This window comes from Myxine glutinosa, chromosome 2 (assembly GCF_964187855.1).
Source record: "Myxine glutinosa chromosome 2, kmMyxGlut1.1, whole genome shotgun sequence".
NCBI lineage: Eukaryota > Metazoa > Chordata > Myxini > Myxiniformes > Myxinidae > Myxine > Myxine glutinosa.
In genome coordinates, this window is record NC_136262.1 from 63,009,807 (window position 1) to 63,030,415 (window position 20,609).

General features: G+C 44.0%; 1 protein-coding gene across 1 annotated transcript in view; it reads right to left on the minus strand.

Annotated features, from left to right (window-relative positions):
* Positions 1-20,609, minus strand: part of PTPRK (protein tyrosine phosphatase receptor type K) — a 455,725-nt gene that overhangs the window by 137,205 nt on the left and 297,911 nt on the right. Inside the window, exons 20-22 of the mRNA XM_078772597.1 lie at positions 10,848-10,935; positions 3,600-3,676; positions 2,826-2,862 (exon numbers count right to left, since the gene is read on the minus strand). Coding sequence (XP_078628723.1) covers positions 2,826-2,862; positions 3,600-3,676; positions 10,848-10,935 — 202 coding nt within the window. The remainder of the gene's footprint in view (positions 1-2,825; positions 2,863-3,599; positions 3,677-10,847; positions 10,936-20,609) is intronic.

The following is a 20,609-nucleotide window of genomic DNA, read 5'->3' on the forward strand; positions in this document are numbered from 1 at the left end:
GTTGGTACTTCGCTTATGTTTCAAGATATTCATCTCACAAGGTTCGGACATACATGGCGGCGGCCATCTTGGATTTTGACATGGCGACCCAATTTTCAATATCGTTCTTCCTTATGCCAAGATACACCCACACACCAGATTAGAAGTTGGTACTTCGCTTATTTTTCAAGATATGCAGGTTACAAGGTTCAGACATACATGGCATCAGACATACATGGCGGCGGCCATCTTGGATTTTGACGTGGGTTGCACCCACACCAAATTCGAATGCGGTCCTTCGCTTACGCATGCACGCCCGCACGCACGCCCGCACACACGCATGCACACACGCACGTACGGACGGACGGACGGACACACGGACTGAGGAGAAAGCCATAGTCCCCCTTTCGCTCCGCTGAGCGACGGGGGACAAAAAGGGGACCACGGTGCCCGAAAAAGGCCAACCCCTGCTCTGTGGGGAAAAATGGCCTCCAAAGGTGGTTCTTTCTGACTCACTCAAACTAGAGCTACCGGGCTAGCTTCAACCTCTCTTTCTTTGAAACAAACATCATACACTTTTCTTCTCTTTTATTTAAGGCCTCACCTTGATGAGGGCTATACAGTCCGTGACTGGAGCCTTCAACATAAAAAAGACTCAGAGCAGACGCTCTAACCATGACACCACCGAGTCTGGCTTATGTTCGGTCTGAATGTCATATACTGCGTGGCGGTGCTCTTTGTTGCCTACTAATGTCGTAATTCCAGTAGAAGTTCACAATCATGTTTCCTAACATCCTTTTGAATGTATATCATAAGTAGAATTGTAAACTCATGATACAAAGACATTCCAAGTCACTTCATTTGATTTGGACGAGAAACAGACGCATTTCATCGAGCCGCTACATATTTCCAGGTAAAATTTCCCAGGATACATCACAGCATGAGAGACAATTGTAAAAACAATAACTACACCAGAAATCTAGAAGAAATGTTGTGTTTCCATTCTCGTTACCTCCACCACCAAAAGTGGATGGAGGTTATGTTTTCACCCCTGTCTGTCTGTTTGTGCGTTTGTCTGTCTGTCTGTCTGTCTGTCCGTTTGTGAACAACATATCTCAAAATGTTGTGGACGGATTCGGACAAAATTTGGCAGAGATGCAGCGTATGCGACAAGGACGAAATGATTAGATTTTGGTGAAGATCATGATTCGGATCCGGCTACTAGAATGTTTAAGTGATTCTTCACCATTGGGAGATAGGGCCATAAACGATACATAGCGGGATATCTCAAAAAATTGTTGACGGATTTGGACGAAACATGGTGTGGCCGTTGGGTGTCTGACAAGGACAAATATATTCGATTTTGGTGAAGATCTGAATTTGGATTGGGATATGAGAATTATTTATTTTTTAAGTGATTCTTCACCATTGGGAGAGAGGGCCAAAAACGACACAAAGCAGGATATCTCAAAAAGTTTTGGACGGATGATTTTGATTAAATGCGATTCTGTATTGCGATTTTCTGGTCTACTCTGGGATACATAACGTAAACTGTTCACCTGGCGAAGGTATTGCTCTCCCCTGAGTGCTGTTCTAGTTTTCATCTTGAAATTTCATCCAGACAAATAAATTCAGGGTAATAAAGTGCGAATGAAACTCCAATTACCGGTTGATTGGCAGAAATATGTCGCCATGTTTTTCAATGCTCATAACGGTTAGGGCTCAGCCTAAAACGATTACCATTGTCATCTCGAGCATGCTCATTTAATGGGATATTTATTTCCCTTGGATACTACAATATATTGGCAAATACAATTTGTTTTCTTCCATGCGGTCCAGTTTAAAAAGAATTGGCCACCTCCATCAAGGCTGTTCCATCTGAATTGTTAGAAATTGAATGTTATTCTAGGAGCTACTTTGTTAAAAATGCCAGAAATTAAATTAGAAATACAGTCCAGTGAAAAGGAATTGCATCAGAAGATGGTTTATACCCTGGCATTTTCACTGGAGAAAGCTATAACATCAGTCAAACGGGGAAATTAAGCGGGTTGTTCTGCCCGTTGGCAGATGTTAATAAGAGCGTGGATGCTTTGCCGTGTCAGACGCCTGGAATCGGATTTTCCATTCCAATATTTCTCTTTTGAATTGCGTTTCGGCGCTCTTTCCCACACTCAGTGTTGCTGTTTTTCCACCGTCTGAAAGATGCATTCATTTCTCGCTCTCAATGCCCATTCATTCGGTTACTTCCTGTGCCATTCCCATTCCAACGGGGAGGTTTCAGGCCTATATCAGATATTTCGCTGAAGCCTTTGGGCCAAAACAAATACACAAAGGACGACAGCACGTACCACCTGCAAGTTGTACTTGCAGTCACACCGTGTACACAATCTTTTGATTTTGACATCTGATTTGTAAGGACTTTGGCTACTTCCATAAACCCAGCCTGGCACAGCATGTTTCTGCCCACATGTTCATTTCAGATTGTATGGCCATTGGTCTAATTAGTTGTCATGAAAGGTTCAACTAAGACAGTTTGTGGCCACAAGGGAGATCGACAATCAGATGAAACCATTCTTTGCGTGTGCGTTAGCGTATAGTTTAATTAGTGTTAAATCTCCGTGAGCATTTTGAAATGGCCGGTGCAAGGTGGCAGATAAGGGAGCCAGCCTAATTAAGGACTTGGCATGAATTAGGGCCGTGCGACCTAGGGATTCGGCATCATGTTTGAGAATCACGGTGACCTCAAACCAGAGTGCTTTATTGAAGAGTGCGTGTTTAACTAAAGCTCTTTGATCAGTTGAGGATTTAAAATTACCTATTGGTGTCAAAAAAGATCAGTCGGTTACCTTGAGTGGCGATGTATTGCCGTGGCTTTTGATAGCCCTGTAAAAGAGGCAAGGGCGAAAAGGACCTGAATCATAAAAGGGAAATACATCATCATGCAGGTGTGGAAAGAGAGAAACAAACAACAATTTTTTTCCCATAATGGAGAATTATTCCAAATATTTCACTTTTAAAATGATTAAAAGACCATATAGTATAATTTACAATTGGTGGCCATTCATGAAGCCTCAATTGGATAGCACCATGGTTTATAGAGCAAGTGCTGTCATAATGATGGAAGGTGGTCAACCTTTCTTTTATTCGATCTATGATGGGAATTTCAAATGCAGCTCAGGTACTCCACCACTTCCAACCCACCCACAGCCCTCCTGCCCCCACAGAGGTGAAAATACCATGGGATTATTACCATCTAGATTACACACAGCACTGCCAGCTTATCACGTCTTCCAAATGGCAGCGGACTTGTTGATGGCTGCCCCCTCCCCAACCCCCACCTCACTCTTCCTCCTCACCGGAACTACACGAGACGGAAGTTTTATTCAGATTAGAATCCATTGGTAATTGAAGCAGAAAGAAAATTCAGCTCCAGGCAATTGTGCTACTGTTAAGCTATCTATTGATATGAACAATAATGAAAAATAATGATAACTATAATCTAATTTTATTACAATGTAATTTATTAAGAAGGACATTTTTGCATCAAAAACCCTCATGAAAAAAAATAAATATAGACATAATCTCTGGATTTTATCCGCATGCGTAGGAGAAGTACCCACATCAATGTAGCTGGCGTTGATGTAATCCGAGTTGCTGTTTCCATCAACGGGCTGAAGGATGACTCTGGAATGATCATCTGATTTGAACAAACATAGACAAACGCAGATGCACTCACATGAAGTCAATCATTGCTGAACTAATCATGAAAATTAAATGGGAATGCGTTGTAGCTTTGTGAAATTCAATCCAAGCACTGATGAAAGTAACAAATTCATGGAGCAAGTCACAATATATTATTGGTGGATACAAAGCGACAATCTAAAATCGTTTACATTTTGTTTCTGACATTTGTACATACATACAGATGTCTCAGCTCATGGACAAAATGAAACAGAGGGTGAAGGAGCATAAACAAAAAATAATAGTAAGAATTGAAGATCAAGTACGACATATGAAAGAACTTGTATAGGAGGTGAAGGAAATCTAGGAACAGTAGAAAAGCAGAAAAGTAAATTTGACACAAGATGATGATTATTATTATTAGCCCCCATTGGACTTAGTCCGAAACAGGGGCTTATTGATTGGATCTCGTCTGTCCGTCCATCCGTCCGTGTGTGTGTACATCCGCAACCATATCTCAGAGTTGTATGGACCGATTTTGTTCATACTTGGTACAAACACAATACATGATGGTATACACATATACAATACATATGCACAACATTTTGCTCCGCAAAATGATCAAAGATGGCTGACTGGCGGCAATTTTTGTTGTAAAAAACCTGATATTGACCACGTGCTCAACCATTCCTCGGATATGCATTTACCGATGTTGTTCAAACTTGGTATACACATAATGAATGATGGGAAACATATGCATGTCATTTTTTCAAGATCAGATCCAAGATGACTGATTGGTGGCCATTTTGTTACTTAAATGTGTCCCCAACCATTTCTCGACATGCATGGACCAATTTTATTCAAACTTGGCACCAAGACAATACATGAGATTATACATATGCAGAATATTTAGTTTTGTAATCCGACCAAAGATGGCCGACTGATGGCCTTTAACTCTGGACAGTAAAATTACTAAAATTATGTGGGCTATGACATTTTATGTATTATTACCCTGCGCTTGCGAAGCGAAAAGCAGGGTAAGGCATTCGGTTGCGTACGTACAAATGTGCGTGTCTGCTTTTTAAAATTAATTTTCTTGGCAACCGTTGGTCCGATTGACATGAAATTTTACCAGAGTAGCGCCCCTTCCTGTCGAGTATTTATTGATAATTATGATGTCATAGGTCACGTGGTACAGGTGCCATCTTGTAAAAACCGAAAAAAACGTTGCACCTCCATCTCCAAAACTGTTCCATGGAAAAATTGTAACATGGCTCATTGTAGAGAACTCCATATGGGGAAGAAGTGTTGTTAACAATGACGTCATTGGTGCCTTAATTATGACGTCATAATTTGACAGGGACAACTCTTAGTCTGATCAGTTTGAAATTTATTGAGCGTGATCTATGCAACAATTATATTAGACAATATAAATTTATGATGTCATCGCTCACATGGTCTGGCAGCCATATTGGATCAAAGAATTGTCCTCAATGCCAAACAGGAAATTAGAGCTGTCTCCCTTGACATATCACGTGCCTTCGATACGGTCTGGCACCCCGCTCTGCTCACCAAACTCTCCTCCTATGGTATCCATGGAAATCTCCACGCATGGCTTGCGGACGTCCTCTCTAGTCATAGTCAACGTGTGGTCGTGAATGGGTTTCTCTCATCTCCCCTTCCTGTTCAGGCTGGATTTCCCCAAGGCAGTGTTCTGGGCCCTGTGCTTTTTCTGGTCTTCATCAATGGTCTCTGTAACTCTCTTGAAAATCCTCTATCTCTTTGCTGATGACTTCACTCTCTGCCGCTCTAATCGTCATCCCTCAGATCGGCAGTCTGCAGCCTCCTCACTCTCTGCAGACCTGGACAAAATCACAGACTGGTCAAACAAGTGGAACATGTCTTTCAATCCTGACAAATCTCACACTCTTACTATGTCTCTCCGAAAAGACCGACTGGACAACCCTCCCATCTACTTTCTGAACAATCCCCTTGAGGAAGAGCAGTCATTCAAACTTCTGGGTCTCACAATCAGCCATGGTCTTTATTAGGCAAACTACAATTTAAAGTTGGCCTCCAATGGCAGCGTTGACTGGGCATCCTGTGTTGTACAAAGTCCTTCTTTGGCACACCTTAACGCCTATCCACTTACAAGTTCTACATCCGCAGCTTGATGGAGTACAGCTCTCTTCTCTGAGCTGATGCTCCTGCCTTACACCTTGCTCAGCTTGACGCCGTGGAAACCAAGGCCTTCCAGATTATTGGAATCTCCCATGATATTCCTGATTCTATGAGTCTATTACAGATACACTATGAGTCTTTCTGTCAACCGATATTTATGGAGATAAACAAGGAGTGCATTGGTGGAAGAGAATGAGTTTGACTAAGTGAGGCTGGAGTGAGACAGATTAATGAAAGTGCTGATAGTACAACACGAGAATTATAATTTAGGGAGGGGGGTGGGGAGGGGGGGGGGGGGTCAGAAACCTGCAATATGTTGGTGGTGGGACAAGAGAATGCCCTGAGTCTTTACGTTCTCTTTGGAAATGCTAGCGATCTTCAGAAGTTTGGCCTGAACAATGTCAGCTGTGATGCATGTTCTCAGGTCCAAAGTAGAGCTTTGTCCGCAATATTGTCCTCGGTAAGTAAGGATAAGTAGCAGCAAGAAATGGCCAGAGTCTGTTGACGATTTCAAGGTGACATCTGCCTATCGAGTCCAGCTTTAAAAATTATTCTGCAAAAGGCAGACTTTGGCTGATGATGAGGCTGGGAAACTCAAAGAGACTGAAACTCGGTGAGTGTTTAGCAATAAAAAACGAATAGCAAATTTGAAATGCAATCCTTCCTGACATATACCGGCTTCCTGAGGACAAAAACTTTTCTTTCTTTCTTTCTGTCTTCTACCGACTCCTCTCCGGCCTTACTCCCTCAGCTCTCTCTGGGCTCTGTCCCCCAAATATTCTAACAGGTCACACAAGATCTGCCTGCAACCCTCTTATGGTTAAACTGCCAAAATCAAGACTCTCTGCTCACCTTCACTCCTTCATTCCTCTTTTCTCCCACCTCTGGAACAAACTCCCTCACCCTCTTTAATCCCACTCCTCCCTCCAGGTCTTTAAAACAGCTGTTCACCACCATCTCTTATTTTCCCCCATCCAAAACCTTGATCTTTTCTACCCCTGCTAATTCACCCCAGATCCACCTTTTTGAAATACCAACTTCTTTCCTGGAAGTCCTTGTGTTTTATACTTCTCCCCCACCCCCCCCCCCCCCTTCCCACGCCTCCTCCCCCCAAGCCCTCTCCCTCCCACAGATGTCCCGATGTCCCTGCTCTCAAATGTTACGTTTGTGTGCTTCCCCCTCTCTCCCCATCTTGTCTACAGCTCCCCTTATTATATGTTTTATGTGTATGTTTGATTTTTTGTGTGATTAATGTTAGCTCTTTCACGAGCCTCGATCTTGTATCCAAAAAAAACCAAAAAAAAACAAACAAACAAACAATAAAACCCACAGGTCTGTGCTGAAGATATTCCATGTGGTAGACCAAGCACTGATCTTCTGGTAGGCAGCAATCGGAGATAGTACTGCAACCTTTCTGTTGCAAGGATGAGAAACTAGTACACAAGGTGGAGTCATCAGCAAGGTGATACAGGCTTTATCCAAGGAGAAGGAATTGTTGTTAGCAGAGATTAGAAAAATAATTGGATGATAACAGCCCTGGGAAACACCATCCTCGAGGAGAAGAGGCAAAAAGGAAACGACCTGGTGAGCAGTGCTTTGGCATATGGAGGAAGTCAGTCAACCAGGCAAGAATATGACCGTGGGTGCCAACAGGTGAAAACTTGGTGAGCATAGCAGGATTCCAAAACTGTATCAATGAGATACATCACGAGAAACTGCTCTGATCCCCTGTTTGAAGTTAAGTGCCTCCATCCATTGCTGTGCCAGGAAAGGCTAGTGAGTACGTCCAGAGATGAGTAACCTGGCCTAAAGCCAAACCAGTTTTATTACTTCGTATGCAGCCTGTGGCTGCTGGTTGCATCATTGCTGGGAGGGCGGCTGTGCTGCAGATGCAGTGCCCCCTGTTCCCAGTAACCTGGCGCCAATTTTGCCATCCTCTAATGGATGACAGTCTGAGTCGACCCACCTGTTGTTATACAGGGTGTCCCACAAGTCGATAACCCCCTTTTGCCGAGCTATAGGTCACGCAATATTTGATGAAAACGCACGTGTCTGGCATCAAGATTTAGCTTAAGGATCAAGATAGAGATGGCTCTGCTAATCCAGTGCATTTGGCCCTTTAAGAAAATAACAAATAAAAGAATCGAAGACTGATCCAGCAGAGTCAACAAACTTCCAGGCACATTTCTCTTCCACCCGGGAAATCAGCTGACGAGCAGGTCTTCGATTCTTTTATTTATTATTTTTAAAGGGTCAAATGCACAGGGTTAGCAGCACAATATCTATCCTGATCCTGAAGATAAATATTGACGCCAGAAACGTGCGTTTTCATCAAAAATTTCAGCTTGGCAAAAGGGGGTTATCGACTTATGGGACACCCTGGATAACGGCATGACAAGCGTTTGAACTCAAGATCCTAAGATCCTAAGGTCCGAAAGCAGCCACCTTAACCATGAGGGCAACACCAAGCTTGTGATAAGCAAACCAAAGCAGTGATTTGTGATAAGTGAATTGCAGAAGATGAATGCCTTAATGTCTGCAGCAATACTCGTTTCCATTGTTTTACTGATTTATACAGTAGCTACAGCCTGCCCTTGAGAAGGATCTGCTTGCTGCCCTGGTTAGGAAATGGAATAATATTAACACCTGTATACGTTTTTTAAGTGGAGACGTTTTTGAGGATACTGTGGCAAGGTCTTTTAAGGATAGAAGCACAATTGCCATCAGGTGGAGTTGCGGGTGAGATGTTGAGACCGAATAGGAGCCGGAGGTGGATGAGATGTCGAGCAAAGCAAGATTGCGACAGGAGGAATTTCGCAAAAATTATAGTAATACAACCACCGTGATAAAATGTCTTCAGCAATAATAACAACGTAGATTATTATCTCCGTGCCAAGAAAGCAAAGGCCATTAATGTGTAATAGACTGGAGCCTTCTCAAAAGTTTTGAAAACAAAAATGTTTTAAAATCTCACTCCTAATTGAGCAAAGGCAAAAGTCTTGAGATATAAAATAAAATATAAATCATTTGCAAATTATGTGGCTACATCTTTTGTGTGCACGCCGCAACTCATAATGAACATTAAAGTACACATACTGAGTCGAGTAATAATTTTTTTTGCAATTATAATGTGTCATGATTAACATTTTGGGAATAAAATTTGAACACTTTCATATTTTTTTGAGCGTATACAGCAAGAGGCTCTGCTGGTTGCATGATTTCTGTGGGTGTGGCTATGCCACTCGTGATGCAGTGCCCCTTGCAGGTTAGGAGAACAAAGCAATATGCGTCACCCAAGGCTATATACATATTACGTATGCAAAATGGCATAAATTTGGCCCCTGCCTCCTCAACTGCCGTCCCCAACATTTTCGCTCCAATCTTTCCACTTGGTCAAATTGGAGACAATCTCAACATTTGCAAAGCTTCAGTTTTATTCCTCTGGTTTCATGAAAAAAGGAGGCAATACTTGTGGGGGTAATGCATTTGCCTTTTATATTTTGGGGTGTTGGGGGGGAGGGTTAATGGATATTTGCCTATATTATTTGTACTTCAAATGTCTGCCTGTCCATGCGTGCTTGTCTACCCGAGGGTAGGTCCGTGCCACCAAAGTGGTTTCATGGCACGATTATAATGGGTGCAATGGAATACTGGTCTTGCGGAGTCTAATGTCGATCTGCGTTGGTGGACAAGCCAAACAATGGATTTTCTAAGCAGAAAGCCAATAAGGGTGCTTATTGCCATTTTTGCTCAAGACATCATCAGCCACACGTCGCTTCCCATGACGGTGGTTAACATACTCTTATTGGCTTTCAGTTGATAAAATCCATTGTCCACAAAATCCAAATCCACACTGGATAGTTTTTCTACTGCCTTCCCAAACTTGTGTAGTGTAATGTTGAAAAACAAATGAATAGACTATTTTATTTCGGCCTTTGTGAATAAAAACGTGACTCATGTCAAAAGCAACAAGGATTTGAACTGGCTCTAGAGCCAAAGATATTGATCATATCTTGATCCCGAAGATTCAAAATAGAAGATTTCAAATTATTATCTGGGCCACCAACAACTTGGGGAACACCCTTGATTCAGAGCTTCTTTGATTAGGAGGTACATGATCATATTCAACAAAATAATGGAATACAAGCAGAACTAGAAAGCATCTGAAAATGCAAAGCCCATCTGTGTCCGTTTGTATTCAGACTTCTTCTTCCGTATGCTCAAAAAACAAAAACAGTTTTTTAAAAAAATACAAAAATAAAATTGATGATTTTATGCAGCATTGACCTTTGAGCTTTAGATCTAAAAAAAAAAATCAGCTTCTAGCTTTTGATTGGTGAACCTATTCTGTGACCCAATATGCAAATTCTTAAAATTTCAGGGCAATTGGATAAAAATTGACAATTTTATGTGACACTGACCGATGACTTTTTGGCCAAGTTATTAATTTGCCTTCTCCATATTATCATAATAAAGTTTTGTTGAAAATTTGCTGATAAAACTCAAATGGTGAATTTAAATTTCAGGTCAATTGGATCAAAATTTATGAATTTAGGTGTTGCTGACCTTTGACCTTTTCACAAAATTATTAATTTAACTTCTCTGTATTATCATAATACAGCTTTGGTGAAAATTTGATGACAACAGCTCAAATGGTAAAAAGGTTAAGGCACGGACAGACAGACAGACAGACAGACAGAGAGACAGACAGACAGACAGAGAGACAGACAGACAGACAGAGAGACAGAGAGCCAGAGAGCCAGACAGACAGACACACACACACACACACACACACACACACACACACACACACACACACACACACACACAGCACACACACACACACACACACACACACACACACACACACACAGAAGTGATTATAAAACGCCGTCTCCTGCTGCGGGGATAACAACAGCAGATAAATCCAGCCAAGTATGGGTGGTTGAAGTTGCTACGATAACAAAGAGTTCGCGTTTTAGTGTCAGTGTGGACCCCGCACTTACAAGCCACAACGTTGGCGTATCTGTTCTTGTTTCGGTTCACCTCCTTCTTCGCTGCCTGCCACGATGCAGACTGTCCATCCAGAACATTCTGCAGATAGGCATGAGGCAATCATTGAAGGAAAAAGAAAAAAAGAAGAAGAGATATTCCTTATAATATCTTTACTAACAGTATAGGGATTAATGCCGTTTTGACGAGATAGAATGATTATGATGACGACGACAAAGTTCAATGGACTGGTAAGGACCCATACATGATGATAACGAGGAACACGATTAGTTCCACACTCCTGCAACCCGTTTGACTTACAAATCCGTTCCTGGAGAGGAGATCTTCGATTCCTTCGGCACCAGTTTGGACCCATAATATAGAGATCACAAATCTAGTGATAAAGTGTGGAGGAAGGTCAAAACAACTAAAAGCAAACGAGGCTTGAGGGATTGAAGCCTGGAAGAGAGTCCTCCAAACAATCTAAAGAAATAAGAGTATATGATATTGTAATCAAGATAAACTACAGGCTAACGTTGCAAACTCTTCTCTCCATCAGAAAGATCTAGAGGAAATTGTCCTGGTTTCAGGGACACCTGAAAATGAGTGATACAAGTCCCTCAGGATTACAGAATACCTGAGCAACCAGGTGGGTGATGTGGAAGAGACCCAAAAGTCATGCAGTGACGACCTAGCTAAAGATCACGACTCACAATCTCAGATGGAAACAGAATTAGGAACAAGGACCCTCAGAGCGTACAGGATTAAATACAAATTGCCCAAATCCCTTTCTGAATCACTCAGAGTGACAGGCAAAGTCACAATTGCCTTGTCTGAAGAAGACATGTTTTAAGTGCATGCGGTTCAGGGAGTTACTCGAGTTAACCGTTTTGCGTCAGAGAAGGCTAATAATGTTGTTCCATCGAACGCGATGTTATTGGCTTTTGATTCTCCAATCCTTCCACCAAATGTAAAAATCGAATTACATGGATGGGTTTTATCTTTTGTGCGTGTTTAATGTCGAGGAAATGGTTTCTTTTTCTTCAGCGAGACAAAGGAACTGCATGAGGGATGAGAAAAAGCAGGAGCAGTTGTTTCTGCCTCATCAAAGGAAACATTATTGCAAAGAAACAGTAAAATCTTGACAAAGGATACGTTTGCATCAATAATTATGGCAGTGGCAGATGACCGTTTTAACTAGATTTCTTGGGCGCGGGGTCTGACTCTGGAACAACGGATAGGACCTTGATATCTTCACTATCCGTATTGATGTTGCCAAAAAATAACAGTTCAGAGGGAAAAGCCATTGAGTTGGAGGTTTGACCTGAACTTCAGTTGCCTACTCCAACTCCACATGCATGTAGCTTGTGAAAGTACTTGGTGTATAGTGATTTTCATGTGTGTATGTGTAAGTGAACATTACGTGAGGTTCAAATGAATTTTCATGCAAAACGTATATATGAATGCATATCTTTTTCTTATTTCACGGCCGCACCTATTCCCATATCTTGAGGTTGCTGGAGAAGGGTGGAGGTGGGATGAGGTTGTGGAGTGGGGACTATTCTTTCCTGAACCACAATGCCAGGCCCGATGTTTGGAATTTGTTCATGGGACCGGCAATATCTCACCTATTCTCTGTGAAACATACCAAGGGATCTTAACTGATCATGGATCCTCTGGCTTAACATCTACCCGAGGTTGTGTTCACACTAGCATAACAATTCCTTCCAGTCCTAAAGTGTTCTTCAAAAGGAAGTGCACACAAAACACTAAAGAAAAGGTACCGTCAATAGAAAAATTAGATCCTGTCGTCATGATGATAAAAGTACTGATGTAGAGCAGTCTTTGTTATACTGGCTCCTTCAACCGACATGCTGTCCTTTTGTTTGAAAGCATGGATTAGTTGTTGACATTCCTCCTGCAGGAAGTGGGATTCCACTACTTTATGGTGAGAAAATTCTCATCTCGGCTTTCTCTACTGCAATGGTTTTTGTCACAGTGTACCACCACACCTATCACTCCACCCTTCATTGCAAATAATAAAAAAACATCAGTGTGCTTTATGAAATCAATCATACGGGATGTCCCCAACTTCCTGGGGGCATGAACCGGAGGTCAAATCCAAAAATTGTGTTACATATTTCATGCTTCCCCCAATGCTGATTGCACGTAGAAAGTTTCATTTAGATGTTTTTTTTTTGGTATTTGAACGTGTGACCCTGCCCTAGTGGCAGAGCCAAAATGATACTACTCTTGCACCTTCTTGCCATATGGTGATCATAACTATCAAGTTTGGTGAATTTCTGCCCAACAACTTAGGAGGAGATAGCGTGACGGGCAGACAGATAGACGGAGCCGATTACAATATCTTCCTGTTTTTTTTCAAATAGTGTGGAGATAAAAATGAAACTATTAGTTTAGGGGATAACTATTAACTACTTTCTGCAATAAAACGGAATATTTGACTCTGATTCTTTCCCATTCTATTCCTCTCCAGAACATTGTTACTCGTTTTCGTGTTAATCCTCCTTTCCTCCTTGTGTATGCTCCCCCCATGCCCTTTGCTCATTTGTAAACCTTGAACCCTTTGTTGTTTAGCTCCTCAATGAGCCTCGACAATTGTAGAGAAAAGAAGACTCTGCTCAGACCAACCACTTCCTATCAAACTTCTTTCCCTCACAGTATCTCTCCACTATTTCCACACTCTCCTACCATCTTTTATCTTTCATACTATCCTTCCTTCTCTTACTTTTGTCACTTGTAATTTTCCCAATTTACCCCAGTACTGTGTATACGTAATAAATATATTGTATTAATGGAATCAATTCCGACTGCTGCATCATTTTGCGTTTGTCTGATACAAAAGGAGTACAACAACAACAACAAGTAAATGTTGGGTATTTGATGAGATGAACCCAAGCAGCACGTGATTACATTCATAATATTTTTTACAATGGTTCAACAATGAGGCTATAATATATTACGCTGGTGTTCTTATGGTGGACCAGTAGAGCAGATCCTAAGCTCTGCAGGATCTGTCGCAGTGGACCACAGACCATGCTAACAAAGCCAGAAAAAGGCAGCTTGTCTTTTTTCCTTCTGAAACCACTGCAGTACATGCTCTGAATAAAAATTGGTACTGAAGTATGAGGAGCCTAGATTTTCATCAAAGCAACTACTACTACTACCACTACTACCACTACTACTACGATCACAATTCAGCGTCATTTAATCACACCTTCTTGTGGGGTCGGCTAGGGGACGCTTTTGGATCAAGTCTTTCACGAATTGGCTGGCTAGGCACATCTTTCGACCAAAGGTAGCAGCAACCAAACATAGAGTGCAACTCGCCTTTTCTATTTTCGACATAAGTATCACTTTGTACTGGTGAGTCGGACAGACGGAGAACAAATCCCTCTTTGTGCGCACCCTGGTTCTTAGGTGCAACTCACCCGATTCCTGGCATAATGAATGGAAGCCGCAGGTTTCCTCGTGCATTCCGGGACCCCACGCGTGCAATTCGGTCGCTGTTGTGCCCTTTTTACCAATGGCTGTAACCGGTTTGCGTTTCCCGAGAGAACCGCACTGCTTAACCTCAACCCCTCGCACTCGGTGAATGCACCGATGTCAACAGCGCGTCATCTTTCGCGAGTGGGGAAAAAAATATCGCTCGGTGAAAGGTGTTTGTCACAAAGCTACTTTACGATGTTGCCAGGTTTCTCCGCGCACATTGTTAAGCCTCCTGAACATCGCACAAGCTTCATTATCTGTCGAGTCCAGTGCGGGCACTGCACGCTCTCAATGCCTAAAGCCAATAACAATGGATGGATGGATGTCCCTCTTCAAGCTTCCCGGCATCGAGGGAATCGCAGGACAGAGAGAGAGAGAGAGAGAGAGAGAGAGAGAGTTCCTGACTTCCGTTTCCGGTCCCTGGAGCAAGGAAGCGTCTTCGACCTCTGCACGGCAGCAAAGTTATAGTATTTTTTCCATTCGTGTCTTCGTCAATTTCTACTCGTTTTTTATTGTGCATGTGTTGCAGTGTGTTTTCCAGTTGGTGTTGATTTGCAATTCTTGCAAACGTTTGTATAATTTAATCGTTTTCTGTCCCACCGTGTGCGCGGCCTGGTTTCTCTCGGCTTCCATACCCCCATAGGTGTTCTGTGAATTTAAGTTCTTTCCTTCACTGTATTGCTTATTTCTTAGATTTTCTCTTCTCCCCTTAACTTCCCCGAACATCGACCACTTGTCTAACGTTTTAATACCATCTGGCAGATACCGTAATTAATCGTGTTCTGCTCCTCGTGTGCGGCCTTGTACCCTCGTCGTTGTTTGCTAACTTAAGTCCCCTACTTCATGTTTTGCTCGGCTCTTAGATTTTTCCCTTCTACCCCGAACATAATACACTTTGTCTGACGTTTTAAATCCCCACCCCCCCCCCCCCAAAAAAAAAACCAAAAAAAATAAATAACCAAAAACATTTATTTTTCCTTTCTCCACGTGTGCTGTTGTCTCATCCTGTACTTCTGTCCAGGTGTGCTGTTCGCCCCGCCCCCATTATCTCCTTGCCATCCACCTTTTGCTCTGCTCACGTGACTCGTGGTGGTCCCTCTCGGCCCTCCCACCGTCGGAATTTTGTGCATTTAAGATTGTTCACGGTTCTGTTTAAATATTATTTAAATATGTTTATACTTTCCCCTTCAGTGTTTTATTCAGTGGTATATTACAACACGATGTTTTTCTTCATATTTAAAAGGCTTCTTTCAATTTCCTCTCCAACTCATTCCACTTCAAAAAAAATAAATTCAATCCCTTATAACTCTAAATCACTGCATGCTCTAAATTCACATTCTTTCCATCCTTCCTCCATCGTTCTTAATCGGATTGCTAACTTGAAAATCACAATAAACCCAATTTGTTATCAATGTTCGTCTTTCATTCATCATCCACTTTCTAAACTCCCCTCTTGCCCCTCCCCTCCAAATCCCCCCCTTACCCCTCCCCTCCTAAACTCCCCCCTTGCCCCTCCCCTCCTAAACTCCCCCCTCACTCCTCCCCTTCAAAACTCCCCCCAACCCCGACCATTCAAATCTCCTCCCATACCATTCCTCTCCAATTCTCCCTCCCCCTCCTCCTCCTCCTCAAAGTTGCCTCCTCCCCACTTCATCTCCCGTCTATCTCATACCTCCACCTCCCCCAACCTTCTACTTCCCTCTGCCCCCCCCCCCTCAAACAACCCCTCACTGCGCCTCATCCCTTCACCATCAAACCTTTCGTGCTCCTCATCCTTCCTTTTCTTGTAACTCTTCTGTAATCTCTGACACACTATCAACTGCTCTCCCTACCTCCCCCTCTCATCCTTCATCTTACCCGACATCTCCCCTCCCCTGTCCTGTACCCGATGCTCCCCCTCTCTCTTCATTAACGGTATGGACCTCAAACATCTGGGGCCTTCGCTCAAACCTGCCTGATCTCTCCATACAGGTTGCTTCTGACAATCCAGACTTGATCTGCTTAACAGAAACTTTCCTCCTTCAAGATGTCTCTGATTCCTTAATATCTCTTCCTGGTTACTCCCTCCTCCGGTATGATAGACCTGAGCCTCGTCCTGGTGGTGGGGTGGCTATCTTTATCAAAAACTCTCTTCCTCACTCTCCTTGCACTGCCCTCTCTCCACCTCACCCCCAGGAGTACCTCTGGCTATGGCTTCCTCTCCGCTCCCACCTTTTGTTCATATGTGTTCTGTACCATCCTCCAAACAGTGATGACTCCATTTACATTTCACTGTCTGACAACATGGACCAACTTCTATCCACTCATCCCAACTCTCTCTTCCTCATATGTGGCGACTTCAACTGTCATCATGCCAGCTGGCTGGGTGTGGGTTCATCTCTCACCAGACATGGCACCTCAGCAAAGGACTTCTGCGACTCACTGGGATTGATACAATCTGTCAATTTCCCGACCCGGATCTCAGCCAATGGTGTATCTTCTCTTCTAGACTTTTTTTTTTTTTTTTTTTTTTTTGTATACAAGATCGAGGCTCGTGAAAGAGCTAACATTAATCACACAAAAAGACAAACCGACACACAAAACACAAAAAACAAGGGGAGCGGCAGACAAGATGGGGAGAGAGGGGGAAGGACACAAAAGAGAGGGGGAAGAGGGGGAAGGACACAAACACAACATTTGAGAGCAGGGACATCGGGAGGACTTGGGGGGAGGTGGGAGAGGAATAAAACATATGAACACTGCAAGGACTCTGGGGTGAATTACCGGGGGTAGAAAAGATCAAGGTTTTCGATGGGGGAAGATAAGAGATGGTGGTGAACAGCTGTTTTAAAGACCTGGAGGGAGGAGTGGGATTGAAGGGAGTGGGGGAGTTTGTTCCAGAGGCGGGAGAAAAGGGGAATGAAAGAGTGAAGGTGAGCAGAGAGCCTAGACTTTGGCAGTTTAACCATAAGAGGGTTGCAGGCAGATCTTGTGCGACCTGAAGGAATATTGGGGGGACAGAGCACAGAGAGAGCTGGGGGAGCAAGGCCGGAGAGGAGTCGGTAGAAGACAGAAAGACCACCAACCTGCCTGCGGTGAGTGAGTGAAAGGCCCTCGGTGTTGACTACATCGCAGGAGATTCCAATGATTCTGAAAGCTTTGGCCTCAACAGCGTGAAGCCGAGCAAGGTGTGAGGCAGGAGCACCAGCCCAGAGGGGGGAACAGTATTCCATTGAGCTGCGGATGAAAGCCTTGTATGTGGTGAGGAGCTCAGGTGTGCCAAGGAAGGACTTCGCACGACGGAGGATGCCCAGTCGGCGACTGGCTTTGGAGGCCAGCTTGGAAATGTGGTTTTCCCAAGAAAGATCATGGCAGATAGTGAGACCCAAAAGCTTGAGCGACAGAACTTCTTGGAGAGGATTGTTGAGAAAGTAGATGGGAGGATTGTCCAGTCGGTCCTTTCGGAGAGACATTGTAAGAGTGTGAGATTTGTCAGGATTGAAAGACATGTTCCACTTGTTTGACCAGTCTGTGATTCTGTCCAGGTCTGCAGAGAGTGAGGAGGCTGCAGACTGCTGATCTGAGGGATGAGGAATGGAGTGACAGAGAGTAGAGTCGTCAGCAAAGAGACAGAGAGGATTTTCAAGAGAGTCAGAGAGATCATTGATGAAGACCAGAAAAAGCACAGGGCCCAGAACACTACCTTGGGGAACTCCAGCCTGAACAGGCAGAGGAGATGAGAGAAACCCATTCAGGGCCACACGTTGACTACGACCAGAGAGGAAGTCCGCCAGCCATGCGTGGAGATTTCCATGGATACCAAAGGAGGAGAGTTTGGTGAGCAGAGCAGGGTGCCAGACCGTATCGAAGGCACGTGAAATGTCAAGGGAGTCAGCTCTAATTTCCTGTTTGGCGTTGAGGACCTCCATCCATTGTTGAGAAAGCAGAAGCAGCATGTCCAGAGTAGAGTGACCAGGTCTGAAACCAAATTGATGATCAGAGATCAAGCCATTGGAGAAGAGGAAAGATTTAATATCTGAAGCAATGATGGATTCCATGACTTTGCTGATAATTGGGAGAAGGCTGATTGGTCTGTAGTTGCTGGGATCTGTTTTTGCACCTTTTTTGTGCAAACCGGTGATGTTGGCTGATTTCCAAGCAGATGGCAGATGACCTTGAGCAAAAGAGAGGGTGAAGAGAACAGAAAGAGGGAGTGAAAGAGCAGAAGAACATGATTTTAGGACCCGTGGGCTGATGCCGTCAGGACCAGTTGCAGAATCAGAGTCGAGGGTTGACAGAAACTTTTCCACCTTGTCAGGAGGAAAGGACACAGAGTCCAGGAGCAGCTGGGTACGACTGGGTACGGTGGGTACAGAGAGGGATGGGTTTGGGACACAACATTTAGAGGCAAACACAGAGTTGAGGCATTCAGCTTTTTCACGTGCGGAGTCAGCCGTTAAGCCGTTTGAGGTGAGGGAGGGGATGGAGGGGGAACAAACACCAGAAACAGATTTGACCAGACGCCACCAGGATTTGGAAGAGGGAGACAGATAAGAGAGTTCGGTCTTGAGAATGGTGAGATATTGTTTCCTGGCTCTCCTGAGGGTGGACACACACTTGTTTCGGGCTTTGTGAAAGGAAATGAGATTTCCTTTCGTTGGATTTGCTTTCCAGGAGACGAAAGCAAGTTGTTTCAGGGCAACAGCCTCACCACAAGATTCCGTGTACCATGGACGGGAGGAAGGGTATGACAACTGAAGACGAGATGGTATAAATCTGTGCATGAGAGAGAGCAATTTACTTTGAAAGAATTCCCAGGATGAGTTGATGTCAGAGGCGGTAGAGATGGGAGACCAGTCCAGATGATTGATGGCTGCTTGAAGACCGTGCCAGTTGGCCTGAGTGAAATGCCAGACTCGTCGACGCTGAGGAGGCTCTCTGAGAATGGTCAGAGAGATGTCCACTTTGACAAGCACATGATCAGATGAGCCGATTGGAGCAGAAGAAGAGCAGCAGACATTTTCAGGGAAGTTTGTCATAACCAAATCCAGAAGAGAAGATGCTCCGTTGACTGAGATCCGGGTCGGGAAATTGACAGATTGTGTCAGTCCCAGTGAGTCACAGAAGTCCTTTGCTGAAGAGCCATGGCTGGTGAGAGAGGTACCCACACCCAGCCAACTGGCATGGTGACAATTGAAATCACCACATATGAGGAAGAGAGAGTTGGGATGGGTAGATAGAAGTTGGTCCATATTATCAGACAGTGAGATGTAGATGGAGTCATCGCTGTTTGGTGGACGGTACAACACACATATGAACAAAAGGTGGGAGCGAAGGGGAAGCCGTAGCCAAAGGTATTCCTGGGGGTGAGGTGGAGAGAGGGCAGTGGAGGGCGAGTGAGGAAGAGAGTTTTTTATAAAGATAGCAACCCCACCTCCAGGACGAGGCTCAGGTCTATCATACCGGAGGAGGGAGTAACCTGGGAGAGATACCAAGGCATCAGAGACATCATGAAGGAGGAAAGTTTCTGTTAAGCAGATCACATCTGGTTTGTCAGAAGCAACCTGTATGGAGAGGTCAGTCAAGTTTGAGCGAAGGCCCCGGATGTTTGAGGTCCATACCGTTAATGAAGAGGAAGGGGGAGCATCGGGTCCAGAACATGGGGGGGGGGAGGGGTAGGGTAAGATGTGGAAGAGGAGGAAGAGGTAGGGAGAGCTGTTGAAGGTGTGTCAGAGATTTCAGAATAGCTTGGAGAAAGGGAAGAATGGGGCGGACAAAAGGTTTGATGGAGATTGGGTGAGGCACAGTGAAGTGTTATTTGAGGAGGGGGAAGAGCGAGGCAGAAGGTTTGGGGAGATGAAGGTGAAAGTTGGAAGGGGGAAGAAGCAGGGAGGATGCTTTGAGGAGGAGGGGTGAGAGGGGAGTCTAGGAGGGGAGGAGCGAGGGAGAGTCTCGGAGGGGAGGGGTGTGGGGGGAGTTTAGGAGGGAGGGGAGGGAAGGGGCAAGGGGGGAGATTTGAAAGGGATGGGTGATGGGGAGGATTTGGAGGGGAGGGGTGAGATTGGATTTTGAAAAGTGTACGATTCATGGGAAACGAACATTTTTTGCAAAATGAGTTTGAGACCTTCGAGTCAAAAATACGTTTGAGGACACTGGAGGAGGGGTGGAGTTCTGGATAGTTTAGGGAATGTAGAAAGGAGGAACTGTAAGAGATGGTATTATATATATTTTTTGGAATGAATAGATTTGGTGAGCAAGACGAAAGCATCCTTTTGTCGGAAAAGAAG